We start from the raw sequence: 25,925 nt of genomic DNA on the forward strand, positions 1-25,925 counted from the left end.
CTAGGATTCTGCTAAACTAGCCGCGTACCATACATAGCAAAGGTTCCCTGAGATTCTGTCGCCCGGGGGTCTCACTTCTGAGATAGTTTAGGTCAGTGTCAATGTATAATTTCATTACTAAGATCATAAACTAGGTAACCAAGCCTATGAGGATGAAACTCCTCTCTCATCTAATAAAACTTCTTAATTTAATGATCTTACCAAGTCAACAACTTTGCTTATGTGTCACCCTATTTAATATGCATTACACTCTCAGAAACACATGAATTGAGACTAGCCTTATAGTTTAGCAACACCACCACCAATTTATATTAGGTCTATATTCATCTTAATCCACACATGTTGAAATATATTGAAGTGAAATTAAACTAAGTTTTATTCTAATATACTTCAACACATTCGAATTGAACTATAGATACATATATAGTATAAAAAAAGCCTCATAATAAATTTAAATATCACACATAACTGAATCAGTGCTGGAGGCAACCGGTGTGCCGCTACCACCGTTCTCAGTCATGGTTGCCAGCTTAGTCGATCTAGGCATGACGCTGGGTGAGATACGCAGTGCGGTTAGACAAGCGGTGGACGGAAAGTAGACGACGGAGTTGTTTGGTTGGTCTTCGCTCTATTTCTTCTCTTTTCTATTCTTCCTGTACCAAAAAAAACCCTCCTGGCCACTCCATAAAACTCTCTATAGAGGTGATCTATTTCTTGGACCACAAATTGTCTCAGTGTTTCTGGGCTCTCTCTTGGGCCGAGCGTTGCAATCTTTCCTCAAAAAATTCACATTATCTGCCTCAATTTTTAGGAAGTCTATTTTTCTTTCTAAACTCTAAAATAGGACAAAATACCTCTCTCAACTTTTAAAACCGTTCATCTTATCTCTCTAACCTGTTATAAGTGGTTTAAAGGCGGTTTTATTTTTCTTTTTTATTTATTTTGACTGGAAACCGTCTTCAAAACTACTTATAATAGGGTCAGGGATGTAAGATGAACGGTTTTCAAAGTTAAAGGAAGTGTTTTGCCCGGTTTTAGAGTTCAGAGAGAAAAAAATAGACTTTCACGAAAATTAAGAGAGATAATATTAACTATTTTTTTCCTCGCTCGCATCTTCTCCATCCATGGCTCTCTCTTCTAGTTCTAGATCCACACATATCTTTGTGCATTTCAATCCCTCTCGTAGAGTAGTGCTAGTGCATCAGAAATTGCACATTACAGAGGTGATGTGCTGACTTCTTAGCTCCTAACTACGAGTATTTCTCTACCACGTCATATCAAATCGATTTCTCTATCAAATCGAAGAGCAAACAAGTGGAGGCCAACCATCATGGCGGCTAACAAAGGGGTGGGCACTCACAATGCAAGACTCTATCACAGAGTCCAAAACACTTAATTACATATTATTTATGATATTTTGCTGATGTCGCAGCATATTTATTGAAGAAAGAGGTAGAAAAAATAAGACTCAAAGTGTTATTTACTCTCTAAATCCATATTGTTCGATGTAATAAATAACTTTAGACTCTACGATAGAGTCTGCATTATGAGTGCCCTCATGAAGACCACAAGCTTGCAATATCACCGCGGTAAATGTTCCCTATTATTTTACTTGTTGTCTATGTGTCGCTTTATAAAAGAATGTTTATTTAGGTTTTGAGCGACACCTTTCTTATCGTTTCAAAAAAAATACTTTAGTACTCCTATGTGTTGCGTTATGCTCGTTCACACCCTAAACAGTATCACATCACCGTATGACTAGTATTTGTATATATCTGATAGTATTTGACTTTAAAGATCCTGCATCTACATCACCATTATCATCGCTAATCAGCGACAACCATCGGCCTTACAATAACAAATGAACTAATGCGCCACGACTGACACTACTAGTATACTTTAAGCTTAGCACCGTCCATACGTCGTCGTAATGAACTGTTTGTTGCTACTGCTTCTGACCGAAAAGGGTCCTGAGGACGGTGTCTCCGAGCCCAGGCACCGCCGACAGGAAGTGTCCGGTGCCGGGGAGCTCGTGGTAGTTGACCCAGGCGAGCTTGCCGGCGAGGTACCTCTGCAGGACGACGGGGACGAGGCCGTCCTCGTCTCCCTGCCACAGGTGCACGGGGCACGGCGGCTCCGGCAACGCCATGGGGTCGAACTCCCACTTGCCGAACATGACGGTCATGTCGCGGTAGTAGGACTCGTGGATCCCCTGCTGCGTCGCCTGCTCCCGCTTCTGCTGGAACGTGCCGTCCGCCTGCATGTTGCGCCGGATCTCGGCGTCGCGCGCGTTCGGCAGCGGCGTCGTGCCGGCCACCACCGTCGACGTGGGCAGCCAGCTCTGGTCCATCCACCAGTGGAGGATCCCCGGCGCGTGGTGCGACACCCGCAGCGCCCACTGGTCCCCTACCTCCTGCTTCGCGTACACCTCCGCCGCCAGCTCCGGAGGGAACCCTGGCCACCAGTAGTTCACCACCGGCGCCATCATTGCCGCGCCGGCGATCCTGCAGGCAGGGCGAGCTGCTCTGTTAGTACCAGTAGGACACACAATCGATCTTCTCCTTTCCTCCACACAAGCAAAAGCAATGCAATGCAATGCATGTTGTTCCTCACCTGTCGGGGATGTACTTGAGGGCGCCCCAGACGGCATGGCAGCCGAGGGAGATGCCGATGACGTAGAACTTGGGGCCGAGCCCCAGCGCGTCCGCGAGCTCCTCCACGTCCAGCGCCGCGCTCTTGACGGACCGGTTGGGGTTGGGGTCGCTCTGCCCGTACCCGGCGCGGTCGAAGCCCACCATGTACACGCCCAGCTCCTCCGCCACTTCCTAGAAATTCAATTTCAGGATACAATCCGTCAGAATTTGTGGACAAAAACGAATTGTTTTTATCTGAATCTAATGACGATGTGGTCGAAATCACTCGTCAGCAGCTGTGCTGTGAGAAACAGAGCAAATTTCCACAATGCAATGCAGCTAATTTCCGCAACCGCGCCGGCGATGGGTACAAAGAACGGGGTCAAAAGAACAAGGGCGACAGATCCAGAAAAAGCTCGAAGCTTTTCAAATGGAGATTCCCCATCCCCACGCGTATTATATATGATGAAAGGTAGCCGGGTCCGCGGCGACCAAAGCCGCATCTGGAGCTAGATCTGCGGAGGCCCGCGACGGCGAGTAGGGCCACTGACCGGCGTCGGGCGGACGGTGTCGAGCCGGGAGCCGGTGAAGCCGTGGGAGAAGACGACCTTGAACCGCGCGTCCTCCTTGCTGACACCGGACTCGGCGTACGCCAGGTGGCGCCCGTCCCTGAGCCGCACCCTCGGCGCCGTCGCCGTCGCCGGCGAGGCCCTCGGCGGCTGCGCCACGGCACGGCAAATCCACCTGTTCAACGCGCCCGCAACAAGGGAGCCCATCGCGGAGCCCCGCTGCCGCTGCCGCTGCATCTTCCCGGCGCAGCCCAGCACGGGCGCCTTGGCTAGCAGCTCCATTGCGGCGCGGCGAGGGCGATGCTCACGAGTCCAAGTCCGGCACCGGCTGCTGAGTTGTAAAAAAAAAAAAAAAAAAGTCCGGCTGCTGAGGGAGGGGGAGGGACCGCGGCGGTGCTCTGCCTGGCTGGCCTTCTTCGGCTCTGTCCGTGACGTGGTTGCTCCTACAGTCCTATAGAAATGGGCAAGAAACGTGACGGCCCCCCGATCCGGCCTCGGTTGCCGTGGCGCGGCTGTCCCAAGGGGTTTGGAGGCGTTCCGCTCGGTGGTTGGCTGGCTGGTTGCAGAGTCTGCCCACCACCGCCCAGTCAGCCGCGTCGCTCGCCACGACGGCCGCGACGCGGGACTGGGAGCCAGACAGCACCCAGCAGAGCCAGAGAGAGACGCTGGTGTTTGGCCACCGACCGACCCACCGTTTCAACGAACGCCGCTGCCTTGCGCCAAACGACGCCGTACAAGGGAGGTGGTGTTCCAGCGAGACAGCAACCCTGACACTTGCCATTGCCAAGAAGGACGACGTCGTCGTCGACGACGAAGACAACAAGGAGTCTATTCTTAGGTTAGGGCGACGACGACGACGACAAGGATCCATTGCCAGGGAGCAACAGCTATGACCGGTGCGGGTTTAGGTTAGACATAGGTAAATACGTGGAGCGGATCAGGGGAGCGGATTTGGAATGCGGTTTTTGTAGCCCTGAGTGGGTGAGCTAACGTGTCGGACCACAGTCTAAAATGACATGTTTTTGGTTTTGGTGCTAAGGTTCTCAACATTCTACTGAATCGGTTTCTTGTTAGGCGGAGAAAACAGGAAAACAGTGGACTTCCTTTTGTGCCGGTAAGAAAGCAAAACACTTGGTGATTATATTCTGTTTTTTTTTGTCAAATTAAGATAATTAAAATGATGCTATCAGTAGGCATATCATAATGAGTAATGCACAGATGCACTATACTCCCTCGGTACAGAAATACCACTTATTATGACTTTCGAAAGTTGTATACTTAAATACACTTTACATTCCAAGTGGTAAGTCGTTCCTAAAAAAAGTAGAACAACTTACGATTTGGAACAAAGGAGTATAAAACATTCTATACGATACTCATACTCATATTTGGCAGGCAAACATAATTTGAAGAAAAACTTCTTTATTATGTTTAAAACTTTTGAAATACTTTATATTATATAGGATACAACTGAGGGAGTAGGAAGTTGACTTTTTTTTTCTTTCAAATAACTCTCGTCTGACGTAGAGGCACATGATCCACAAGGATTAGTGTATCCTTTTACTAGGTACTTCGTCTAGAAAATCATGTGATTCTAGCATAGTGTCATGGTTTAGTACATCAAGTTTGATTAATTATAGATAAGAAAAATATCAATAGGTATGATATTAAATAAATATAATTAGATTATTAGATTAATTACGGAATGTATTTTTAATAAATTAATTTAGAGTCATATATGTAAATAATATTCGCCAAAAATTTAGAGTCAAACGGTAAACTACTTTTACCGGTACGTAACCCGTGGTTGCATGTTTTGTTGGACAGAGGAACATCCATATAATATTTACTCATATATATTAGTATACTCCTTATTGATAAGACTATCTCCAACAATTATCACCCAAAATACAAGAACCATTTGTCCTTTGGATAGCGCTACAGGTAAAAGGTTCCATACCTATTTTTAGTCTTCTCCAGCAACAAGACCTAAAAGACAACACTCTCTGCAAATGGGTCTTGAGGAGAGAGGATACCAAATTTGGGTTATGCCTCTTCTGATACCCAAAATGGGTCTTCTGTATGGGTACTTTGTTGGAGGCTATAGGTATTTTGTTGGAGACCCATTTTGGGTTTGGGTTCCCAAATGGATTTGTTATTGGAGACAGCCTTACGCGTACATGAGGAGTCGATAACTGCAAGTCCGGACCACCTAGCACGTTTTATTAGCTCTAAGAGCATCCCCAACCGTTTTGCATAATTGGTTTGGCAAATGAGGGAGTTTGCCAAGTCTCAAAAAAATATGGCAAAGGTGAAAAGAGGCAATCTCCAATGGTTTGGCATTAATCACTTCGCGCCAATTTTCCAATGCCAAGTGTGAACAAGTTTGGCATATATGCCAATCCTTCTTCTCTTTTTGCCAAGTTAACAAAATTGCAAAGTCTAAATGCCAAACCGTTGGATAAGTGTTTTGAAGACTTTTTTGCAAATACATGAATACAAAGCTTATTTGCAAAACGGTTGGGGATGCTCTTAGGTTTGGGAGACAGCCTAAGAAATGAAGAGTACGCTACACTTTGCTTGGAACAGAGGAGTTTGTGAGTGGAAGTGGATCCGTCCGAGCTGGAGAACCAGGACAACTGGGCAAGAGGATAGTAGGCAAATCCATCCCATGCATCCATCCAGGATTCCAGATGGTAACATATGATATGCCGGCATGGCATGAGGAGGCTGGAGGTTCATCGATCCAGGATCACAACTCACAAGGCCCTGCTCGGTGCTATCCACTTCTCTTAGGCCTTGTTAAGTTCACTGGGTGAAAAAAAATTAAAGTACTATAACACTTTTATTTATATTTGGTAATTATTGTTTAACCATAAACTAATTATAGACTCAAAAGATTTATCTAATATATTATAGACAAATTGTATAATTAATTATTTTTTTATTTATAAAATAGTCCATGTGCCGTAACATTAAATCTTAAAAAAAAATGAATTTCGGGGTGGTGGTGGGCAGCCTGTTGCGCACGCAGCTGCACATCTGGCGCTGTTGCTGTTCTAGAAGCTGTGTGTGTTTGACTGTGTTCGTGTGAAGTGAAGGGATCTCGGCAACCTTTGGACACAAGAATCCTATGACTTGTTACGCCAGCAAGCACGCACGCTAACTGTTATACTACTACTAGGAAATGATACTCCTAATACAATACACACAACTTTATCTATAATAATAATAAAAAATAGTACTCCAACGAAGAGATGGAATTCTATAGCAGCCAGGCCGGTACTCGAATTTTTAATGCATGTCAACTACTAGAAGAACTGATATTTTAACCTTTTCATAACACAGCTGGCAGAGAAATGTTTTTAGTTGGACACCTATTACTATCTATTAAAATATCTGTTTTTTTGGAATAAAACAAAATAAAAGAAAAACCCTGGTAGTAGTCCTGCAGAATGGCATAGCAACACAGTAGCATCCTTCTTTTTTTCTCAAAAAAAAGGAAAAGGAAAATACATACGTTTTTTGTTTTCTTTTATAATGTAAAAACTAATAAAAGCGGCAGCTCTGAGCTGCCAACCATCGATGCTCCATCAAAGTAACGACGACCTTGGGATTGGGAGGGACGCCTTGACACTTGACAGGCAGGTGGTAGCACAGCACCGACACGGAGCGAGCGACGCAGATCGATGGATCGGGATAGTTTTGTTGGGCAGCCCAGAGAAAGAAAACGCTGCTTCACCTACCTTGCCAAACAGCAGGCAAGCCCGCCGTCCGCCAGGTCGTCGTCGTCGTCGTCGTCCAAAGACACCGACAGTTCTCTCCCTTAAAGTTCAATGGATGGATCCGCATGCAGTCCCAGACCAGCGAGGTAACCACCACGGTCGCCAACTAAAGATGGAACGGAATACCAACACCTCACATGGCGACCTACTACTTCTTTTCCGGCTTGATCGTGCTTCTTTAATTTGCCGCTTATTATCATTAGCAGCAGCAGCTGCTGCTGCTGCTGCTTTAGAAAACGGTAAATCCCATTTCCGTTCGTGATTAACCACCGACAACTACATGACCGGTGATGGGTGAGAAGAGAAGAGAGCGATATGATGGTTACCTGGGAGGCGCGGACGCTGTCCTCGCGGGAGCCGGTGAAGCCGTGGGAGAAGACGACCTTGAACCTGGCCTGGTCGCGAGGCACGCCGCTCTCGCAGTAGGCGAGGTGGCGGCCGTCGCGGAGCCTGAGCCTGGGCGCCGTCACGGGGGGTCCTCCCTCGGTGCCGCACACCCGTGGCGGGGGCGGCTGCGGCTGCACGGTCCGCGACAGCCACCCCGCCAGCGAGCCCAGCATGGCCGCCGCCGGCGCGGGGGTCACCGCCGCCGCGCCGCCGCCCTTGGCCGCGGCCTCCTCGTCCCACACCTGCGGCATCGACGACGTCACCCACATGGTGATGGTGGCTGTGCCTTGTGCCGGGAGGAGAAGCAGGAAGAAGCAACGGTGGCGTGTGGGTGTCGCCGCGCGCTGGACTGGCCCGACGTGTCGAGGGCCGGGATATATAGCTAGCGAGGGCGCGCCGGGGCGGGTCGGGGTCAGAGGTTGGTGGGTGGGCCACCGTCCCGTTTCCGCCCGGCCCGGGACTCGCTCACCTACCGGAACGCTGACAGGCTCCCATGGGTCGGTCGGGCACCACACCAGCTGACCAGCGGAGTGCCCTGTAACTTAAGACTACTGTGGCCTTCTTTCGGCCCTGTCTAGGCCTTGTTCAGTTCTAAAATTTTTCAGATTCTTCGTCCCACCAAATCTTTAAACACATGCATGGAGTATTAAATATAGACGAAAATAAAAACTAATTGCATAATTTGGTTGGAATTGATGAGACAAATTTTTTAAGTCTAGTTAGTCCAAGATTGAACAATATTTGTCAAATACAAACGAAAGTGCTACAGTGTCGATTTTTCAAAATTTTTTGAACTAAACGAGGCCTTAGGCCCTGTTTAGTTCCCCGTCTAAAAAATTTTCATCCATCTCATCGAATCTTTAGACACATGCATGGAACATTAAATATAGATAAAAAATAAACTAATTACACAGTTTGGTTAAAAATCGCAAGACGAATCTTTTAAGCCTAGTTAGTCCATGATTAGCCTTAAGTGCTACAGTACCCCACATGTGCTAATAATAGATTAATTATACTTAATAGATTTGTCTTGCAGTTTCCTGACGAGTTATGTAATTTATTTTTTTATTAGTTTCTAAAAACCACTCCCGACATCTTTCCAACATATCTGATGTGACACCCAAAAATTTTTCATCTCTAATCTAAACAGACCCTTAGTTTCTCACCAAAATTTTTTTGATCCATCTTATCGAATCTTTGGACATATGCATGAAACATTAAATGTATATAAAAAAAATAAACTAATTACACAGTTTAGTTAAAATCACGAGACGAATCTTTTAAGCCTAGTTACTCTATGATTAGCCTTCAGTGCTACAGTAACCTACACGCGCTAATGATAGATTAATTATGCTTAATATATTTGTCTTGCAGTTTTCTGACGAGCTATGTAATTTATTTTTGTATTAGTTTCTAAAAACCTCTCCCGACATCCTTCCGACACATCCGATGTGACACCAAAAAAATTTTCATCTCCAATCTAAACATGGCGTTAGTTCAAAAAAAATTTACAATTTTTTTCGGATTTCCTATCACATAAAATCTTACGGCACATACATATATAATATTATATATAAATAAAAGGAATAGTAACTAATTACACAATTTAATTATAATTTGCGAGACGGATTTTTGAGACTAGTTAGTCTATGATCGGACAATATCTGTTAAATACAAACGAAAGTGTTACAATCTCTATTTTGTAAACTTTTTGAAACTACGTGTGTTTTCTTTTCTTTTGTACGTGTACTGATGACAACGAGAAAAAAAAGTACTACTGCAAGTAACCGAAGACCTGATCCGGCGCGCCGTGTCGTGCCGTTTGACTTGGCCGGCAGTTGTTCCTGTTCCGCCGACGCCGAGCGGCGCGGGTGGGTTGGTTGGTGAGGTAGCTACGTGCGTGGTGGGTATGCATGCATGCTGTGTGCATCAGTCAGACGGGCGAGTGCGCTGCGGATATGATGGCGCGACACGACCCGCTTCCCACCGGGAGTCCGGCCGGCCGTCGCGCCGCGGGCACCGGAAATTAAAGCAGGCTACCTGGTGCGCGCCGTCCCTCCGTCTCCGTGGATTGGTACGTGGGGATAAATCGCACTACTGGCACACTACCTGCAGCGGCGGCGTCCGCGCGCGTGGCCTGGATCCGGCTGCCGCCACTCTCCGACTCGGGTTACAAAACGTGTCCGTGATGCGTGGTGGAGGCCGACGACGCATCACGTCAACTCAGACGATACATACATAAAATACTACGTTGTTACGGGATCTGTCTATATTCTTCCTTTTTCATTTCTTTTTAGTTTTTGTTTTTCGATTTTATTTTATTTTCTGTTCTTTCCTTATTCTTTTCTTATTTTAATTTTACCTTTTATTTTCTTTTTCTTTTGGTTTTATTTTTATTGTTCTTCCTTGCTTCTATTTGTTTTTCTTTTTTATTTTCAGATTTTCTATGTTTCTTCATTCTTATTTTATATTTTATTTCCTTTTAATCTTATTTTTACCCTTATTTAAATTATTCATTAATTTTATTTGCTCTATGCACTTTTTATCATTTGTTAATTATGTTTGTTTTTATATTGTTTCTTAGTAATTTTATTTTTTATTTTTATTTTCTATATATATGTGATATTTATGTAGTATATATTTAGTGTTCTATATTGTGTTATGTCATGTTTACGTAATATATATGTGATGTTCTATGATGTTTCTTACGGTGTTCACTTAGTATACATGTAATCTATAATAGATGTGATGTTCTATAATATATTTAATGATGTTCTATGATGTATTTAGTGATGTTAATGTTTTATAAATATATTTACGATATTTAAAAAGTAACCCTTTGACATTATTTGAAAATTTTCTCCATTTTGTGTTTTTATTATTTTTTCTTATGCTTTTTACTCTAGATTTTTTATTATTTTTATCTATGTCATGTATTTATGTATTTTTATGTATATTGTAATATCAGTTTCATAAACCTAAAATCAAAATACTATTCTTCTAAATCGATTACATTTTTTTACAAAGACAGAACATTATCTGTTGAACCTAGAATATTGTTTCTACTTAATAAAATAAAATATTAATTAATATAAGATAAATATTAATTAATAAAATTATATCTAAATATATCTATGTGATCTTGTTTTGAAGGATTTGTTATGAGAAATTTAATGGTGCAATCGGAATTTAATTTATATCTTCAGTTTAAAAGTTATGACTTTTTTAAATTCGCTAAAACAATTTTGTATGCATGGGTGAGTGGAGCCTAGGTTGATGGGATAGCCTATCATGGCTAAAAGGGATGAGAGTTGTGGCTTCACCATAGGTGTGGTAGATGGGTCCTTTCCATAATTTTTAGTTGTAGAGATTAAATATAGATAAAAATAATAACTAATTATACAATTTATCTATAATTTACTAGATGATTTTTTAAGTCTAGTTAGTCTATAATTAGACAATAATTATCAAATAAAAACGAAAATATTACAGTATTCAAAATTTTTTTTGACTAAACAATATCTTAATTGTGAGGTTGTTTGGATTCACGTAACACTCTGCCTCGACATAGTTGTGGTCCGCTAGATTGTCACCATTTATTAGGCAGACAACCACAACACCAGCACACTTGTTTCCCGTCATAGCCCATAGAGTGCGGCGTTAGATTTTTTTTACCACACTTGCGGAAAACGTGAACTAGAACCAAAACATCACCAGTTGTTGCCGTGGAGAACGATGTGTTGGGTTGGCCTACCTCTATCGTAGTGGCTTAATTTATCTCTCCTGTTTAATCAGTTTATTTATTTATCCATTTCAACACGCCTAGCTGTTTTTATATACTTATTAAGCAAATTTCTTTTAAAAAAGTTATTATCCTACTGGCATCATCTGCAACGGCGACATGCACCCCCAATCGATCGCTCGTCACGCAGTCCTCGTGCTGGATCCTGTCGCGGCCCCATATTTATTCCGTCGTTAGCCACTCTCGCTCTAAATACACTACTCTACCTCACTTCACTTGTGGATCAGGTCTACTGTAGTAGCTAGCTAATAGGAACAGATCACGCACATATCGCACTCGCTTCTTCGTACAGTGCAGATGCATAATTCACTGGTAATGTAGGTCCGGCTGCATGCGCCTAGCCAGCATTAATTATTCTTCATTTCTTGTCCCTGCACTCAAAGTGTCTGAGAATTTGAACCATTATACTAGCTGCTAATCTTTACGTTCCAGTCGCTGAACCAAGCTAAGGCCTAGTTTAGTTCAAAAAAAATTTTGCAAAAATTTTCAGATTTCCTGTCACATTGAATCTTGCTGCACATACATGCAGTGTTAAATATAGATAAAAGAAATAACTAATTGCACAATTCAACTGTAATTTACGAGACAAATTTTTTGAGTCTAGCTAGTCCATAATTGGACAACATTTGTTAAATACAAACGAAAGTGCTACGGTGTCAGGCCTAATAATCTTCCTTCACGTTCCTGTCGCTACAACATGAATACATGATGCTATATGACCTCAGTAGGTCTGCTCTCTCCGTCAAGAGAGAGAGAGAGGTCACAGCTACTATTCTCCTTCAGTCCTCACAGTATTTCTCCTCGTCTTATTCACCGTCGCAACCAAATCCATTCAGCAGATATGACAGTTCCTTAGATTTCTCATACCTACAACGCCTATGAAAGTTACTCCTTGTCTATGTGTTTGTCCTTTGACAAAGGTGTATGGTATGGTGATCATCATCAGTCAATCAATCAAACAAAGAAACCCCCTCAATCTGTGGATGCTTTTACAAAGGCTAAAAATGCTGATGGAATGGTCTGATCCATACATACAACCATATGGGCAAGACCGGCTCCTATTTCCTTCCTTGTGCTTTCAGGAAATTGACGCATGGATCATCATGGATGCAGCGATAGATCGATGGCGTCTGTGGTGTCACGCACTGCTCACGCTACGGACCACCCGCCCATCGCATCCATCCAGCAAGAGCAAGCTCTTGAGGTCGGCTTCCAACTGGGGCGATTAGATCGGTCTTGTTGACGCGGCAAACATAACGATGAACGGAAGCGTGTGTTTGTTGCCTTGTTGGTGGTCAATTATATTCAGCAAGAACAGACTACTGTTTCCTCATTCATTTCCCTGTGGAAAAACACAAACCAAACGCATTGTCTTGTCTTGTGGATATTTTCATTGGGGGCAGGTAGGCACTCGCACTCTGTCGCTTTCATATGAGCCGCTGAATTCATTCATTCCATGGCTCATCCTTCATCCAGTGGTAGGAGTTGGACTGCAACTTTTTTTTATTGATTTCTCAACTCTTCAAGTATGAACTCATGCACACTCACACCATCACGCACGCGCACCTAATGTGCAAGCTAGACCTACACTTATACGGAGAGGCTACACGTGACTGAGAGATATTTGAAATCATCCAGGGCCTCCAGGCTTCGCACGTGATGGACACGTCACCGACTATTGTAGCGCATCCACATAGTTGGACTGCAACTCCTGAAGTGCAGGACACCAACCGGATAAACAAACAGTGATTGGTCGGTTTTATGGGAAGAGTACGTGAGGCCAGCTGAGCGAGCTGCTGAATTCTTGCAGCATGTAGATTGGTTGTAGAGAGAAAGCAAGGGTTCAAATGGGAGATAATCATCAGATAAAGAATTAGTGGACTCGGCTCGGCGAAGTAGTTGAAGATATATGATGTAATGTAGCCTTCACGATTTTTCGAGCAAAAAACTTTGTCGATTTCCTCGTTTATATATATGTGATCAGCAGATATCATTGAAGAGGTGGACTGAACTGTATATATAAGGAACCATAGCTTTCTAGTCCTGTTCGTGGACAGGAAAGCATCTCGAGTAGGTAGGAGAACGCCCATTTCATATCCTACTAGATGAACCAAAAGGAAGAAGCATCCACAAGCAAATCTGAAGGAGCAAGTGCTGCAATTGCGTGGTTATAGACGTATATACTAATTATAAACTACTCTGAACATTTTCTGACCCTCGAGATCGTAAGATCGAGACTTTGACACAGATGCTATCTATGCAAACTCTTTGTTCATGTCCAGCAAAAATCAATGCCTTTTTTTTAAAAGATAATGAAACATACTATATAACACTTTGGGAGGATCTTTATATAACATGCAGCACTAACACCATATACAGAACAGAGTAAAACCAAAAGTCACATCACAACTTCTGCTCTAAAAAATTGACAACATTGCAAATATACAGATACAAATATCTCAAAATTTCAGCTTTCAGCATGAAGCACATACTAGAAAAAACCAACGTGTGCTGCTCAATAGCAACAATATGCTTAATCCAAGGAACATCATGGCTATTGTTAGCTAGTAAGGTTATATCATACTGTGCAACGATTTTACAAGCCGATACTACACCAATTTATTCACGGAAACATGGTCGACCCATATATGTTGAAAAAATTTCCGCCTCTTCAAAATTATACCTCAGTTTGGGTATCCTTTGCTCGCAACAAAAAGGATACCAAAACCCCAAAGGAGGTGCGCTTCATTACTTCCATGTGCACAAATCCCGAAATTACTCTTGAGATCCACCCCTTGATTTAGCCCTTATCTCAAGATCTCTGATACGGTCACTTAGCACAGAACTCGATTGCTCACATTCCTTGTCTGCTATAGGAGAATCGGCTCCAGTACTTAGCACAGAACTCGATTGCTCACATTCCTTGTCTGAAATAGGAGAATCTACTCCAGGACTTGCCTCGGGTCCGCGCGACAGGTTTAAGGGTTGCACTTGTGCAGGTGTAGGATGAGATTCCAAGGGAGGAAGATTTAAGCAGAGTCTTACAGCCGGATTCCGGAGAACTGAAAGATGAATTTTTTTTAATCAATTAAGGAACATAGATCATAAGATAGGCAGAGATCATGAACCAAAATCTGGAAAGTGACATACCAGCACCGTAAACAAGTGAGAAAAGGTTTGATGTGACCCAGTAAAAGAAAATTGCCTGTCAAAGAAATGAAGGATTAATGGCAGCACAAATGTAAATTGTGGTGTTATAGTTCCACAAGTCATCAAAGCTAAGCATATTTGACATGAGACGAATAATAGGTTTTGGATTGCCCTCAGCATAAGTATAAACTTATTAGCAAGTGAGAACAACAAGCACAATCGGCACTACTAAGGGCTCTGTTTGGCAGGGCTCCTCTCCGGCTCCGGCTCTTCCAGAGGAGCCCTGCCAAACATTTTTCTGGAGAAGACGTTTTTTAGTAAAAAGCAGAGGAGCCCCTCGTGAGGAGCCCTGCCAAACAGGCCCTAAATATGAACTGTCCCTTATGGTTACCACCAGCAATTTCATTCAGCACAGCATATTTTGACATCATTTTGGAGTAAAACAATTGGCCATAGCTTCTAGAGCAGTAGCAAAGCCAAAATAGCTGCACCAAATGTAAAATACAAAATAGACTTGTTCGAGGGAAAAAATACAAAATAGACTTGTTCGAGGGAAAAAATACAAAATAGACTTGTTCGAGGGAAAAAATACAAAATAGACTTTCTCTCTAACCCAGTCCCAGATAATTCAAGAATTCATTACACCTCACCCTTAAATTAAGGTGCTGTGCATGTTAATTTTTAATGTATTAACAAAAGTAGGAAGCCATAACTTGCTGTCATGGCGTCTGGTAGATAAGTATAGACAACCCTAATTCAGAGAAGTACTGAGTAGATTTTCCCAGACAAGGTATGATCTGGTCAGTTTCAGAAACCAAACTGTCTGCCCAAAAACAGGTTATGGAAGTACATAACCAAATAAGCCCACAGAATGTTCATTTATTTATTTTGAGAAGGCCACATCTAGCGTTTAGGAGGGGGTAGCCAGAATGAAAACTAGCTGTTATTCCAAAAAAATTGAGCCCTTAAAGGTAATTTCTTATAAGGGCATGTTTGGATCCTTTAGTAACAAGTCATTCGATTAATCATGACTAATCGGCCTAGTCAGTATCTAGAGGTCGATTAGGGTCACCGAGGCGACTAGCTCGACTAGAAACCAAGTTGTCCGATTAGTTGGTGCCTAATCATGATTAGTCGCCGCCTAATCACAATTACTTGTCCGACTAGGAGGGGGATGACCGGGCTGGATCTGTGACTGCTCGTCCTATTCATGAGCCTGCTCAACTGGGATTAAAGGTGGCCCTACTGGGCTGCCAATTTGGCATGTTAGGTCAGCAATTTGGCCTGTTAGGTTAGCTTAAGTGTACCCAGATTCCGCGCATGAGGCAGTAGTGATTTCCTTCTCCCATACCGCCGCAATTCCTCCTCCCCTCACGCGTGATTCTTCCTCTCCAGCACGCCCTTCCTCCTCCCCTGCGTGCTACTCTTTGTCTCCTGCACGCTATTCTTCATCACACGACGTTCCTATGGTAAATCTGTCACCACTCTTCATGATGCCTCCACCAAAAGTGAGTGTGCCCTTTCCCTCCTTCCCTATCCCTCGCTCTGCAGCGCTAGTGTCAACCCCCCCCCCCCCTGTTTGCTTACTATGCCGCTACCCCTCTGGTAGTCTGAGTACTTGCTATGCTGCCCCTCTGCTACTATGCCTGCTTGCTGGCACTCCATTATATAAGATGTTGTACTACTGTTGCGTATATGTGCAAATGTTGAATGCAGAAATCAACTTCACAAGTCACCAACTAGCCATTAATGTAGTCTTCATGTTTGCTTTATTGTGTGTTATATATAGTATATATAGGTATATATATTATGTATATGTCCTGAAATATATATAGGACGACTAGGACTGACCAGGCTCAACTAATAGGTCTGGTCAACGACTAATTGTGATTAGTCACCTAGTTGGTCTCATGTCAGCTTGCAAACATTTCCTTTCATTTTGGAGGAATTGGAATCTACTTTATGGACTAGGCTATTTGGCTTGGAATTTGACCTTCCACAACTTTCCAAAGTTTAGACATAACCTTGTCTTAAATTCATGGGGTGAGAGATAGAATTGAGTCCATAGATCCTCAAGCTATGGTTCTGCTTTGTAACTTATAGCACACTCTTCAGCTTGCTCCTCTGAAGCAGAACTGCAGCAAATAAGTATCACCCGCATGTGGCCAATGATGGTATACAATTATATTCTGCATGTGGCCATATTAACTTAATTGATCTGTGTCTAAATTTTGTTTGTTAGAATGGATTTCAATTCCAAGGATCCAAACGAGACCTAAGTGATTTCAGAGTTTTGTACCTTTGGAAAGTTCATTATAAATGAAGGAAAACAGGACAATGAATTGATGCTTACTTAAAAACCTGAGTAGTTTCGCAGTTACATACCTTTGGAAAGCCTATTGTAAATGGAACAAACATAACTCCAAAAAATCTAGAGACCTTTTTCATTGTTTTTGCCATAGGATTTCCTTCCATGCCATCTTGCATATTAAGCTGAAAAATATATATATTTTTTAGAAAGAACACTAATATCTTGACAACAACGTAACAGATGAACACAGTGGATAAAATACAAACCTCTACTGTAGCCAGAAAGGTCAGTGATGTTAACACTGGGAGAATGAATAAATTATCAGGAGTCGTCAAATCAGTAAACCAATACATACCACCTCCTTTCATAGAAGGGACTTTCTCAACCATATTTGATATCTACAATTGCAAAACATATACATTGAAATAAGAAATAAAGTTAATTCTATTGCTACGTGAAATATATAAGTCGGTGACAATGCAATGGATGATTAGAATTTTGGATGTGACAATAATGTAGTGTTAATTATACACTTACAGCAAAGAAAAAGCTCATGAATATAGGTCCCTGTATGAATAGGCCCTTCAATGGTGTCAATGGAGTCACTCCATGTCTGAAGCAAGAAGTAATGAAACAATTATTTTAGTAATATATATATTATATAGCTTGTATGACAAGAGGAAAGAAAATACTAACACAAAAAGATAACCAAAAGGGCAGTCAAGCTAGTTTAAGATGTTCAATGGTTTAGAGCGAGGTAGGTTGCTTTCATATTGCATGCATAGACAATAGCATGAGTGAACATAATAACATTCAAAAAGCTTTTGTAGAGCTACTTTAATTAAAGGAGCGAGTTAAGTGCTAGGCATTCCAGCCTCGTAAAATGATGAATGTGTAAAATGATATGATATAAAAAAAATCTGGAGCCACACAGAAATGGAAAATAAGAAACTATCTTTCAGTTTTGAGGTTGACTAAAAAGTTAGACATAAGCCACACACCTAAGGAACAGCTCCCCCAATTTCTGTTTCCCCACTTCCATTGATCTTGGATCAGTTGACTGCAAAGAATAAATAATAAAATAGAATGTCATTATGAATATACCAAGTAAATGCTAAACGAATTCCATATAAACTGCAATGTGAACTGAACAAATTAACATACTTACATTTCGCATCTCTTCATTGATGGCTTCAATTTCTGGCCTCATCTCCTGTGTCATATAATAATGATATAATAGTAGTAGAAATCTGCTTAGATGTGAATAATGTTGGATGCAGGAACACTAACCCACGTTGCATGATATGGTTAGAGGGGGGGGGGGACAAAATTTGAAATCTCATGGCCAAAGCAACAAGCCTTAAAATTTGCCTGTGCCTGTTCACGGTTGGATATGAGATTTCCTCCTTGACTATACTAAAACTTTGAACCATACAGAAACATAGGCACCACTTCAAATCCAATTTTCTATTCTGCATTCAAATTACACCAAAATAACATGCATCCATATAGCCAGCAAGGTGTTGTAAGGGCCTGTTATAAGCTTCCGGTACTGCTTAATCTCTGGGGAAGGGGGAATTGATGCTGTGGCTGAAAGTTATTCTCTAGAATAAACTCTAAGGAGGACATGATTCTATGTGGCAGAGTTCATTCAGAGAATCAACTGACATAATCATCTGGGAGCCATTCTCTGTAAAGTAGAGGTTAGCAGAGTTCCCTGGAGTGGAACCAGCAAGGGAGCTGCTCTAAGACTATGCCAAACAGGCCATAAGTTTTTAGCATCCATATCACTAGAAATTGCACAGAAACATTGTAAGCTTTCGCTTAACCAAAGTCAGGTTATTAGTAGGGGAAGCAGTGAGTGGAGATTCCCCAGCAGACCTTGCACCCAGTTCGTATGGCGGGGATATCCTGGTCATGCTATCATTATGCTTTAGCAATGTTTCAAGTTTCGAATTTGAACAGTTTTAGAAGCTTAGGTTCAAAAAAAAATGACAAACTTTAGAAGTTTGAGCACACTCATGCAGTAACGCCTGGGCCAGTAACAAACACGCATTATGTGTAACTAAGGATTAAGCAGCAAGAGAAGGTTGTAAAGTACAGGCATTACATTTAACTTCATCGTGGACTTCATTTGGTTGATGAGCAGCGGGACAGTCACTAACCGGATCATCACCGTCGTCAGCGCAATAGTGGCCCACCTATTGATCACCGGAGCAGGAATATAGAACTCACATCACACAGGAAACGAAACCGAAACAGAAACAGAAACCTCGCAAAGCCCCGAAGGCACATACCAGTTGAGCCCGGTGAAGGATTGCACGGCGTCGAGGAGGTGCTGCAGGGCCGCGACCGGAGGAAATGATTCAGCCGCGGCGGCGGCGACCTCCCCTGGGTACGGCGCCGGCGGCAAGGGGACGGACGCGGCAGCGGACGCCACCCCATCCGAGAGCAGCTCCGACACGGGGGCCGCGGCGGCGGCGGCGTCCGTCAAGACGTCCGTGTCGGGGGGCGAGGCAGAGAAGTGGCGGTGGGCAGCGAGGTGGAGAGCGAAGGGGAGGGGGAAGGGGGCCACGGCCCGGGATCTCGACGCCCATGGAAGCGCGGAGGGGAACGGTGGTGCGGGCTGCTGCGATTGGGGCCGAGGCGGTGGCACGGGGGAGGAGGAAGGGGAGGGAGCGGGGTCGGAGTTGTCGTGGTGAGGAGGGATGAGGTGCGAGATGGAGGGGTGGAGGCGGCGGGAGAAGTGGTGGGACAGGCTGGTGGCGAGGCTCCTCCGCGCGGAGAAAGCCATGGCGGCGGGGAGATCGCGGTCCGAGGCGGTGGTGAGAGGGAGTGGTGGCGGAGGGGAGAAGAGAGGGGTTAGACGAACCAGAGACGGAGAGAATGCACGGCCCACTTTGCCGCTGGCATCACGGCCCTGCTCATTTAGAGCAAGATGGGCCTTGCGCCAGCACTGGGCCTCCTCAAAGTATCCAAGGCCTCTCGGTCCGGCGAAACCAGCGTGATCGTCGCTCGCAGAGTCACAGTTGACAGGGGCATGCTTCGGGAACCCTGCAGTGCAGTGCAGTGCAGTGTAGTGCAGGCTGCAGCACTGCACTGTTCGATCTCGCGCGTGCCGGTCGACCACTGCAGACACCACCATCGCCGCCATCTCTTCCTGTCGCCTCTCTCTCTGCCTCTGCATTCCATTCGCTCCAAGCAGTTCTGTCTCGCAGCAGCTAGCTGATGGAAAAGGAACTCTGATGCTTGTCGTAACGAGACAAACCCGAGGAAGGATCCTCCTCGACCTGTCCATCTCATGTACTACTCGACTCCTGTGCCTTAGCTCTTGGTGCAACCATTGAAATGTGAATGCTTTCTACATACACGCCTTGCACTGTGCAGTTGCAACAAACAAAAGTTGCTTTCTACATACACGCCATGGACAATGCATGCGTTCCTATACAGTTATACTGCTGCACAGTGCATGGGCAGTCTCTGATCGGCAGGAACGAACTTAACGAGCGAGAAGCTGTTGCAATGCAATGCATGCCGTCTCGGTCCCTCGAGCTAGCTGTTCACGTCCTGTCTCATCTGAACCCGGTTGCCCCCTCCATTCACTAGTCAGACTCATGTACAGGAAGGAGCTCATGCTCACATACTCCTACAGAAGCTCATGCTCTCCTACTACTATGCCTTGTTTAGTTCCGAAAAGTGAAAAGTTTTCGGTACTGTAGCACTTTCGTTTGTTTGTGACAAATATTATCCAATCATAGACTAACTAGGATTAAAAAATTCATCTTGTGATTTACAGCTAAACTGTGTAATTAGTTTTTGTTTTCGTATATATTTAACGTTTCATGTATGTGCCACAAGATTCGATGTGACGGGGAATCTTGAAAACTTTTTGGTTTTCAGAGTGAACTAAACAAAGCTTAGTCTGCAACAGAAGAGCCACTACTGTGTGTCTGTTGTGTTGCATTGCCTTGACCATGGGCCTGCATTGTTGACCTCGCTCACTTCTCTTGTTCCCTGCACAGACTACTGAAACACTTTCGAATTTTCGATGACTAAAAAAAGGCACCTCATGTCGGCTTTGGGCGACGGACCAGTATGTAATAGTCAAATCGGCCAGACTTGAAATGTCGCAAACTGCAAGAGATTGCAATCACGAAGCAATTTACGGAGTCGGTCGGTACGTACAGGGCTTGTAAGCTCTCAGGCAGACAGGGGTTAACTTGGGCTCCTTTTTAATTACTTATTCCTGATGATGACTCGAGGTTTGGAGGGGGGAGGTTTCACCCAGACAGAGACAAGAGTTTAATTGCATGTCATGTGGTCAAGGTGGGTGGATAAACAATGTTCCTCACATCTTCATTCCACACCTAATTAAACCGCAGACAGCCAGGCCGGGATAAGTTAGCATTCCATTCTCCTGCCTTGATTGATCTGCATGAATTACTAATAGGAGTATTATTCAAACGTAGGAGTATATATCATAGATTCATAGAGACACCTTGATAAACTAAGAAATGTGTAGATACTCCATGGGAATCAGGAGGCGCTTACAACAAGATTGACCATTTCCGATCCTCAAATTGCTTTTACACATGCACGTACAGTACTCCGGGGTTAGTTGTTTCTTTTTCTTTTGTTTAATTTTCACCATGCATGGCTACCTTGCTAGCTAGGGCATCATGCATGATGCATCTGCCAAGAGAGGACAAACTAGGTACCCACAGAGGCTGTCCAGTTTACGTATATGTTGACGAAATGGCGCCTTTTGCTGCTGAAAATTGGTACGCGAATCTTGCAGTTTTGTTTTGTCTATGCATGGCCTTTTCATAATTATTAGCGGACCACTGTCTCTGAGGCCTTGTTTAGTTCCGAAAAGTGAAAAAATTTCGGCATTGTAGCACTTTCGTTTGTTTGTGACAAATATTACCTAATCATGGACTAACTAGAATCAAAAGATTCGTCTCGTGATTTACAGCTAAACTGTGTAATTAATTTTTGTTTTCGTCTATATTTAATGTTTCATGCATATGTTACAAGATTCGATGTGATAGGGAATCTTGAAAACTTTTTGGTTTTCAGGGTCAACTAAACAAGGCCTGACTCAACATTTTAATAGCTGTACAGGTTGCAACCGGACAGTAGTGTAGCGCCACACCGCTGTTTTGTCAGTTAGGGTTTAAATTTATGATGACCCTGTACTAAGGTTAGCTGTGCTGAATTCAGGCACAGTTATTTGGCTCCTACTACATAATTGTGCAGAAGCGACGCGAAACTAATCAGGCGATTAATAACAGACGCACAAGTTCAGAAGAACCGATGATGGTTCGTAAACTAGTACCAACCTGAGAGAGAGATATGCTTTTTTTTCCAAGCAAAGTTTTTGCTGTATCAAACCAGGGCCTTGTTTAGTTCCGAAAACTGAAAAGTTTTCGGAACTGTAGCACTTTTGTTTGTTTGTGGTAAATATTGTCCAATAATAGACTAACTAGAGTCAAAAGATTCGTCTCGTGATTTACAGTCAAACTACGTGATTAGTTTTTGTTTTCATCTATATTTAATGTTTCATGCATGTGCCGCAAGATTCGATGTGACAGGGAATCTTGAAAACTTTTTGGATTTCGGGGTGAACTAAATAAGGCCCAGGAATCAATGATCAGTCAAGGGCCAGACTCACAAAGACAACTAGGCGGCGAGCCACATGACAGTGATCGATGATGGTTGCAAGTCAATTCAGTTTGCAGCAGCGTGACAAGGTATTTGGTGGCAGATAAGTGAATATTAAGCGAGATGAGATGAGGTTTTGCAGATGGTACAGGCAAAGGCATAGGCAACTATAGCTAATAACATCCATGTGATGAGATCCCATTTGCGTCCAGCAAGAACTCGGAGGCTAGGAGATTTCGCGGCATCAACTTATTGATGCAGTTAGCAGGAGGTACTAAACATGCATGTGGTCGTTGAACTGCATGTTCAAGTAGTGCTACTACTACCATGCAACCACTGAAATTGTTATGCAAATTAAGCATCAAATTGGTTGAGCTGTAGCTCAAGAACAATGATTACATGTTTCTCCTATCCTATCTCAGGTCTGAACAATGACAAACTGGTAATGCATGCTTTCCAAAGCACCAAACGGACAAATTTTCTATTCAGAGCCTGAATTTTTTCTAGCAAAACCTGAAGAGTTGTTGGGGGAACCAATTAACCTGACAAACAGGTGGATTAGGTAGTTATCTGATGATGAGTTTGTTTTCAGTTGCTAGAACAAAGAAGACAACGGGAACATTGAACAAACGGGGAATCATCAGCAGAGCAAGGCCAAAACGTACGGCGCCAAATGAAAAGGTTAGACGATGCACGGCACAGCACGGTTTGGTTCTTTTTGACATGCACGCACGCCTGCATGCATCTTGACAAACTGACGACAAGACATGGTTAGATACAGAATCAAAGGAAAAGCTTACCTGATCAGGTGTACTAAGTCGACAGAAAAGCTTCCCTGATCCTCTCACTCTGTCTCTATCTACTTTCCCTCTGTTGTGAGGTACAGTAGCAGGGAGTATCACATAGTATTTGAGCCATATTTGTTCATGCCTAAACAGCACCATACACACAACAGCCGGTCAATAGAGCTTTGCCTCCATTCAAAACAGCTCCCGCGGCATTTCTAGTAAAGCAGATCTTTTTAGCTCCGATATCATTGGTTAGAAAATTGCTTGATAAATAATTTCCCATGGTTGTTAAAAACGATACACCCTTCTTATTTTTTTCCGCCTCTTTATTTATTTTCTCCCTACATTTTTCCGCACGGGTGGCCTGCCCCAGCCCACTTTGCCCACGCCTACCACCGCCTACACCATGCCTCTCAAAGTTGCTGTTGCGCTGCCTCGGCCCCGCAGCCGTGCTTGTGCCAACCTACTGCTCTCACCGGAGTGCGTTATGGCCACATCGAATATTTAGACACATTCATAGAGTACTAAATATATACTAAACTAAAAACATAGTTAGAGTGTAATTTGAGAGACGAATCTTTTAAACCTAATTAGTCTATAATTGGACAATAATTTTTAAATAAGATAAAAATGCTACGGTACATATTAAACTTTACCATCCCCCACCAAACATCCACTAACTTGTATTGGGCAGGCTCACAAGAGTGAGAGACATCTGAACCCCACTAAAAACAGGGTCTGTTAGTAAATTTTAACCACTTTTGATAGCTAAGGTGTCTAAGTTACCCAATTTTTATAGTTAAAAGTCAAAATTAGACGACTGCAAGTGTTGACGGGCTAGAAATGGAGTTATGTTTTTATGCATTAATTAGACGTACAAAGAACTTGGGTCTTCTCTTCTCGCTAGTTTATAAGTTTTTAGCCTCCATGTGACCTCTAATACTAGGTTAGAGTTGATCATTGTTACTGCCATGTAGTGGAAGGCAATTCATGTTACCATGTTTGTTTGGCAGAAAAGTTATGTTTCAAAATATTATTTGCTGATTTATTGTGAGAGAAAAATATTTTTTAAATGACTAGCAGATTCGGCACATAAGCTCAAGCGAACAGACTCGAGTACTTCCTCCTTTCCAAAATAAGTGCACATTTTGCTTGACAAGAAATGGTTTGCTTTTTAAAATTTAACTAGATATGTTAAGTGACGATTAAAACAAATTGATTCCTCAAGATGTGCACTTGTTTGGGACATCATTTGAACAGTACCGCTGGAGATGAGAAGGTAAAAGGATAGAGGTAGCATCCATGCATGCCCGGCCGGCCTAACTAGCACTAGTGCTAGTACACTAGTAGGAGATCGCAGATCAGATGGCATCCTGTGTGTCTATGGCATTCGCATGTGATCCGATCTCTGATGCCGCAGTTCAATTCAATTCAACATCTATAGAGATCATGCAGTGGCCTACGGGTGTACTCCTATAGTCCTAGTATGTACGTGTAGTATGCATGTGACGACAAATTATATTCTCTACTCGTATCTGTGTAGAAAAAATGCATTGAAAAAAACTAAGTGAACCGTTTGCCTGTAAATCACGAGACAAATTTTTTAAGTCTAATTACTCCATGATTGAACAATGTTTATCAAATAAAAACGAAAGTGCTAAAGTGTCAAAATCCAAAAACTTTTTAGATCTAAACAAGTCCTTAGAGCGACAAATCTCAAAATTTACAAAATCATTATAAGCATCCCGCTGTTGATGGACACATATCATCTACTATTGAAAGAATAACATCTTTAAAAATCTTAGAATAAATTTAGAAAATATAAACACTTATATTAAGTCGAAGTCTTGAAAATATGAGTGGTCAGGTCCACGAACCTACGCTTAGATCCAATTGAGGTTTTATAAGTTTGCAAATAAATTAAACGGTGCAACTCGGAAGAGGCATTATTGGGCATTGCAGTGTGATACATCGTCGACCACGTAGGCGCGTATGTCATGCATACCACCCTTGGATCGGTGTGCTGATCAAGTCAATAGCAGGTCTCCTCGATTGGTGAACGTACGAACTTATAGCTAGGCACTATGCATTCACTATAGCTATAGGCAAATTAAGAAAAAAGTGTAGTACGAGTAGTATCTTTGAACGTGTAATCGAGTATATAGGCCTTGTTTAGTTTAATTTTTTTTAAAAAAATTTCCGCCACATCGAATCTTGCGGCACATGCATAGAGTATTAAATTTAGATAGAAACAAAAACTAATTACACAGTTTGTCTGTAAATCGTGAGATGAATCTTTTGATCCTAATTAGTGTATGATTGAACAATATTTGTCACAAATAAATGAAAATGCTACCTTATCCAAAGGTGTAGTACTAACAATATCTTTGAACGATCGAGTACTCCGTAAGTCCGTATGTGCTTGTTTGACAAGGCTGAATGTGTGCTCATTTGTTCAGCGAGTGTATGCGCGTCACATCGAAAGAGAGAGGGGGGAGAAGTTGTCAAGTTGACGGCCGGCTGGCATGCATCTGTAGCAAAGACGACAAGAGTGCATATGCATGCACTGGTTATATTGGAGACGAGACGACGAGACCACCGCTTTGTTTAGTTCTGAAAATTTTTGCAAAATCGACGCTGTAGCACTTTCGTTTATATTTGACAAATTTTGTCTAATTATGGACTAACTAAGCTTAAAAGATTCGTCTCGTCAATTCCGATCAAACTGTGCAATTAGTTTTTATTTTCGTCTATATTTAATACTCCATGCATGTGTCTAAAGATTCGATGTGACGAGAAATGTGAAAAATTTTACAAAATTTTCTGGAACTAAACA

The 25,925-nt window shown here is 42.8% G+C and overlaps 2 protein-coding genes across 3 annotated transcripts; both read right to left on the bottom strand.

The window, feature by feature from the left end:
• Positions 1,743–7,730, bottom strand: LOC8077998. 2 transcript variants are annotated; one of them, XM_002468600.2, is made up of 3 exons: positions 7,314–7,730; positions 2,614–2,825; positions 1,743–2,504 (listed from the first exon to the last, which is right to left on the bottom strand). In XM_002468600.2, exons 1-3 carry the CDS (start codon positions 7,641–7,643, stop codon positions 1,946–1,948), a joined length of 1,101 nt encoding a protein of 366 aa, XP_002468645.1. In that variant the 5' UTR covers positions 7,644–7,730; the 3' UTR covers positions 1,743–1,945. The 2 variants fall into 2 exon arrangements, with proteins under 2 accessions (XP_002468645.1, XP_021306708.1); XM_021451033.1 differs by lacking the exon at positions 7,314–7,730 and adding an exon at positions 3,185–5,175.
• On the bottom strand, positions 13,563–19,497 carry LOC8077999 (mitochondrial inner membrane protein OXA1-like). The gene is made up of 9 exons (XM_002468601.2): positions 18,935–19,497; positions 18,748–18,838; positions 17,806–17,850; positions 17,639–17,697; positions 17,175–17,250; positions 16,904–17,035; positions 16,712–16,819; positions 14,327–14,381; positions 13,563–14,238 (listed from the first exon to the last, which is right to left on the bottom strand). Exons 1-9 carry the CDS (start codon positions 19,429–19,431, stop codon positions 13,952–13,954), a joined length of 1,350 nt encoding a protein of 449 aa, XP_002468646.1. The 5' UTR covers positions 19,432–19,497; the 3' UTR covers positions 13,563–13,951.

The sequence above is a fragment of the Sorghum bicolor genome, chromosome 1 (genome assembly GCF_000003195.3).
Source record: "Sorghum bicolor cultivar BTx623 chromosome 1, Sorghum_bicolor_NCBIv3, whole genome shotgun sequence".
NCBI lineage: Eukaryota > Viridiplantae > Streptophyta > Magnoliopsida > Poales > Poaceae > Sorghum > Sorghum bicolor.

Bases quoted from the DNA above. Each gene is read 5' to 3' on its own strand.
- LOC8077998 (XM_002468600.2), bottom strand. From the start codon at position 7,643: ATGTGGGTGACGTCGTCGATGCCGCAGGTGTGGGACGAGGAGGCCGCG. The intron at 2,826-7,313 runs GTAACCATCATA...TTGAATTTCTAG, and splicing joins ACAGCGTCCGCGCCTCCCAG to GAAGTGGCGGAGGAGCTGGG. The intron at 2,505-2,613 runs GTGAGGAACAAC...CCCTGCCTGCAG, and splicing joins CTCAAGTACATCCCCGACAG to GATCGCCGGCGCGGCAATGA.
- LOC8077999 (XM_002468601.2), bottom strand. From the start codon at position 19,431: ATGGCTTTCTCCGCGCGGAGGAGCCTCGCCACCAGCCTGTCCCACCAC. The intron at 17,851-18,747 runs GTAATGCCTGTA...TATATGACACAG, and splicing joins AGTCCACGATGAAGTTAAAT to GAGATGAGGCCAGAAATTGA. The intron at 14,239-14,326 runs GTATGTCACTTT...TTCATCTTTCAG, and splicing joins CTCACTTGTTTACGGTGCTG to TTCTCCGGAATCCGGCTGTA.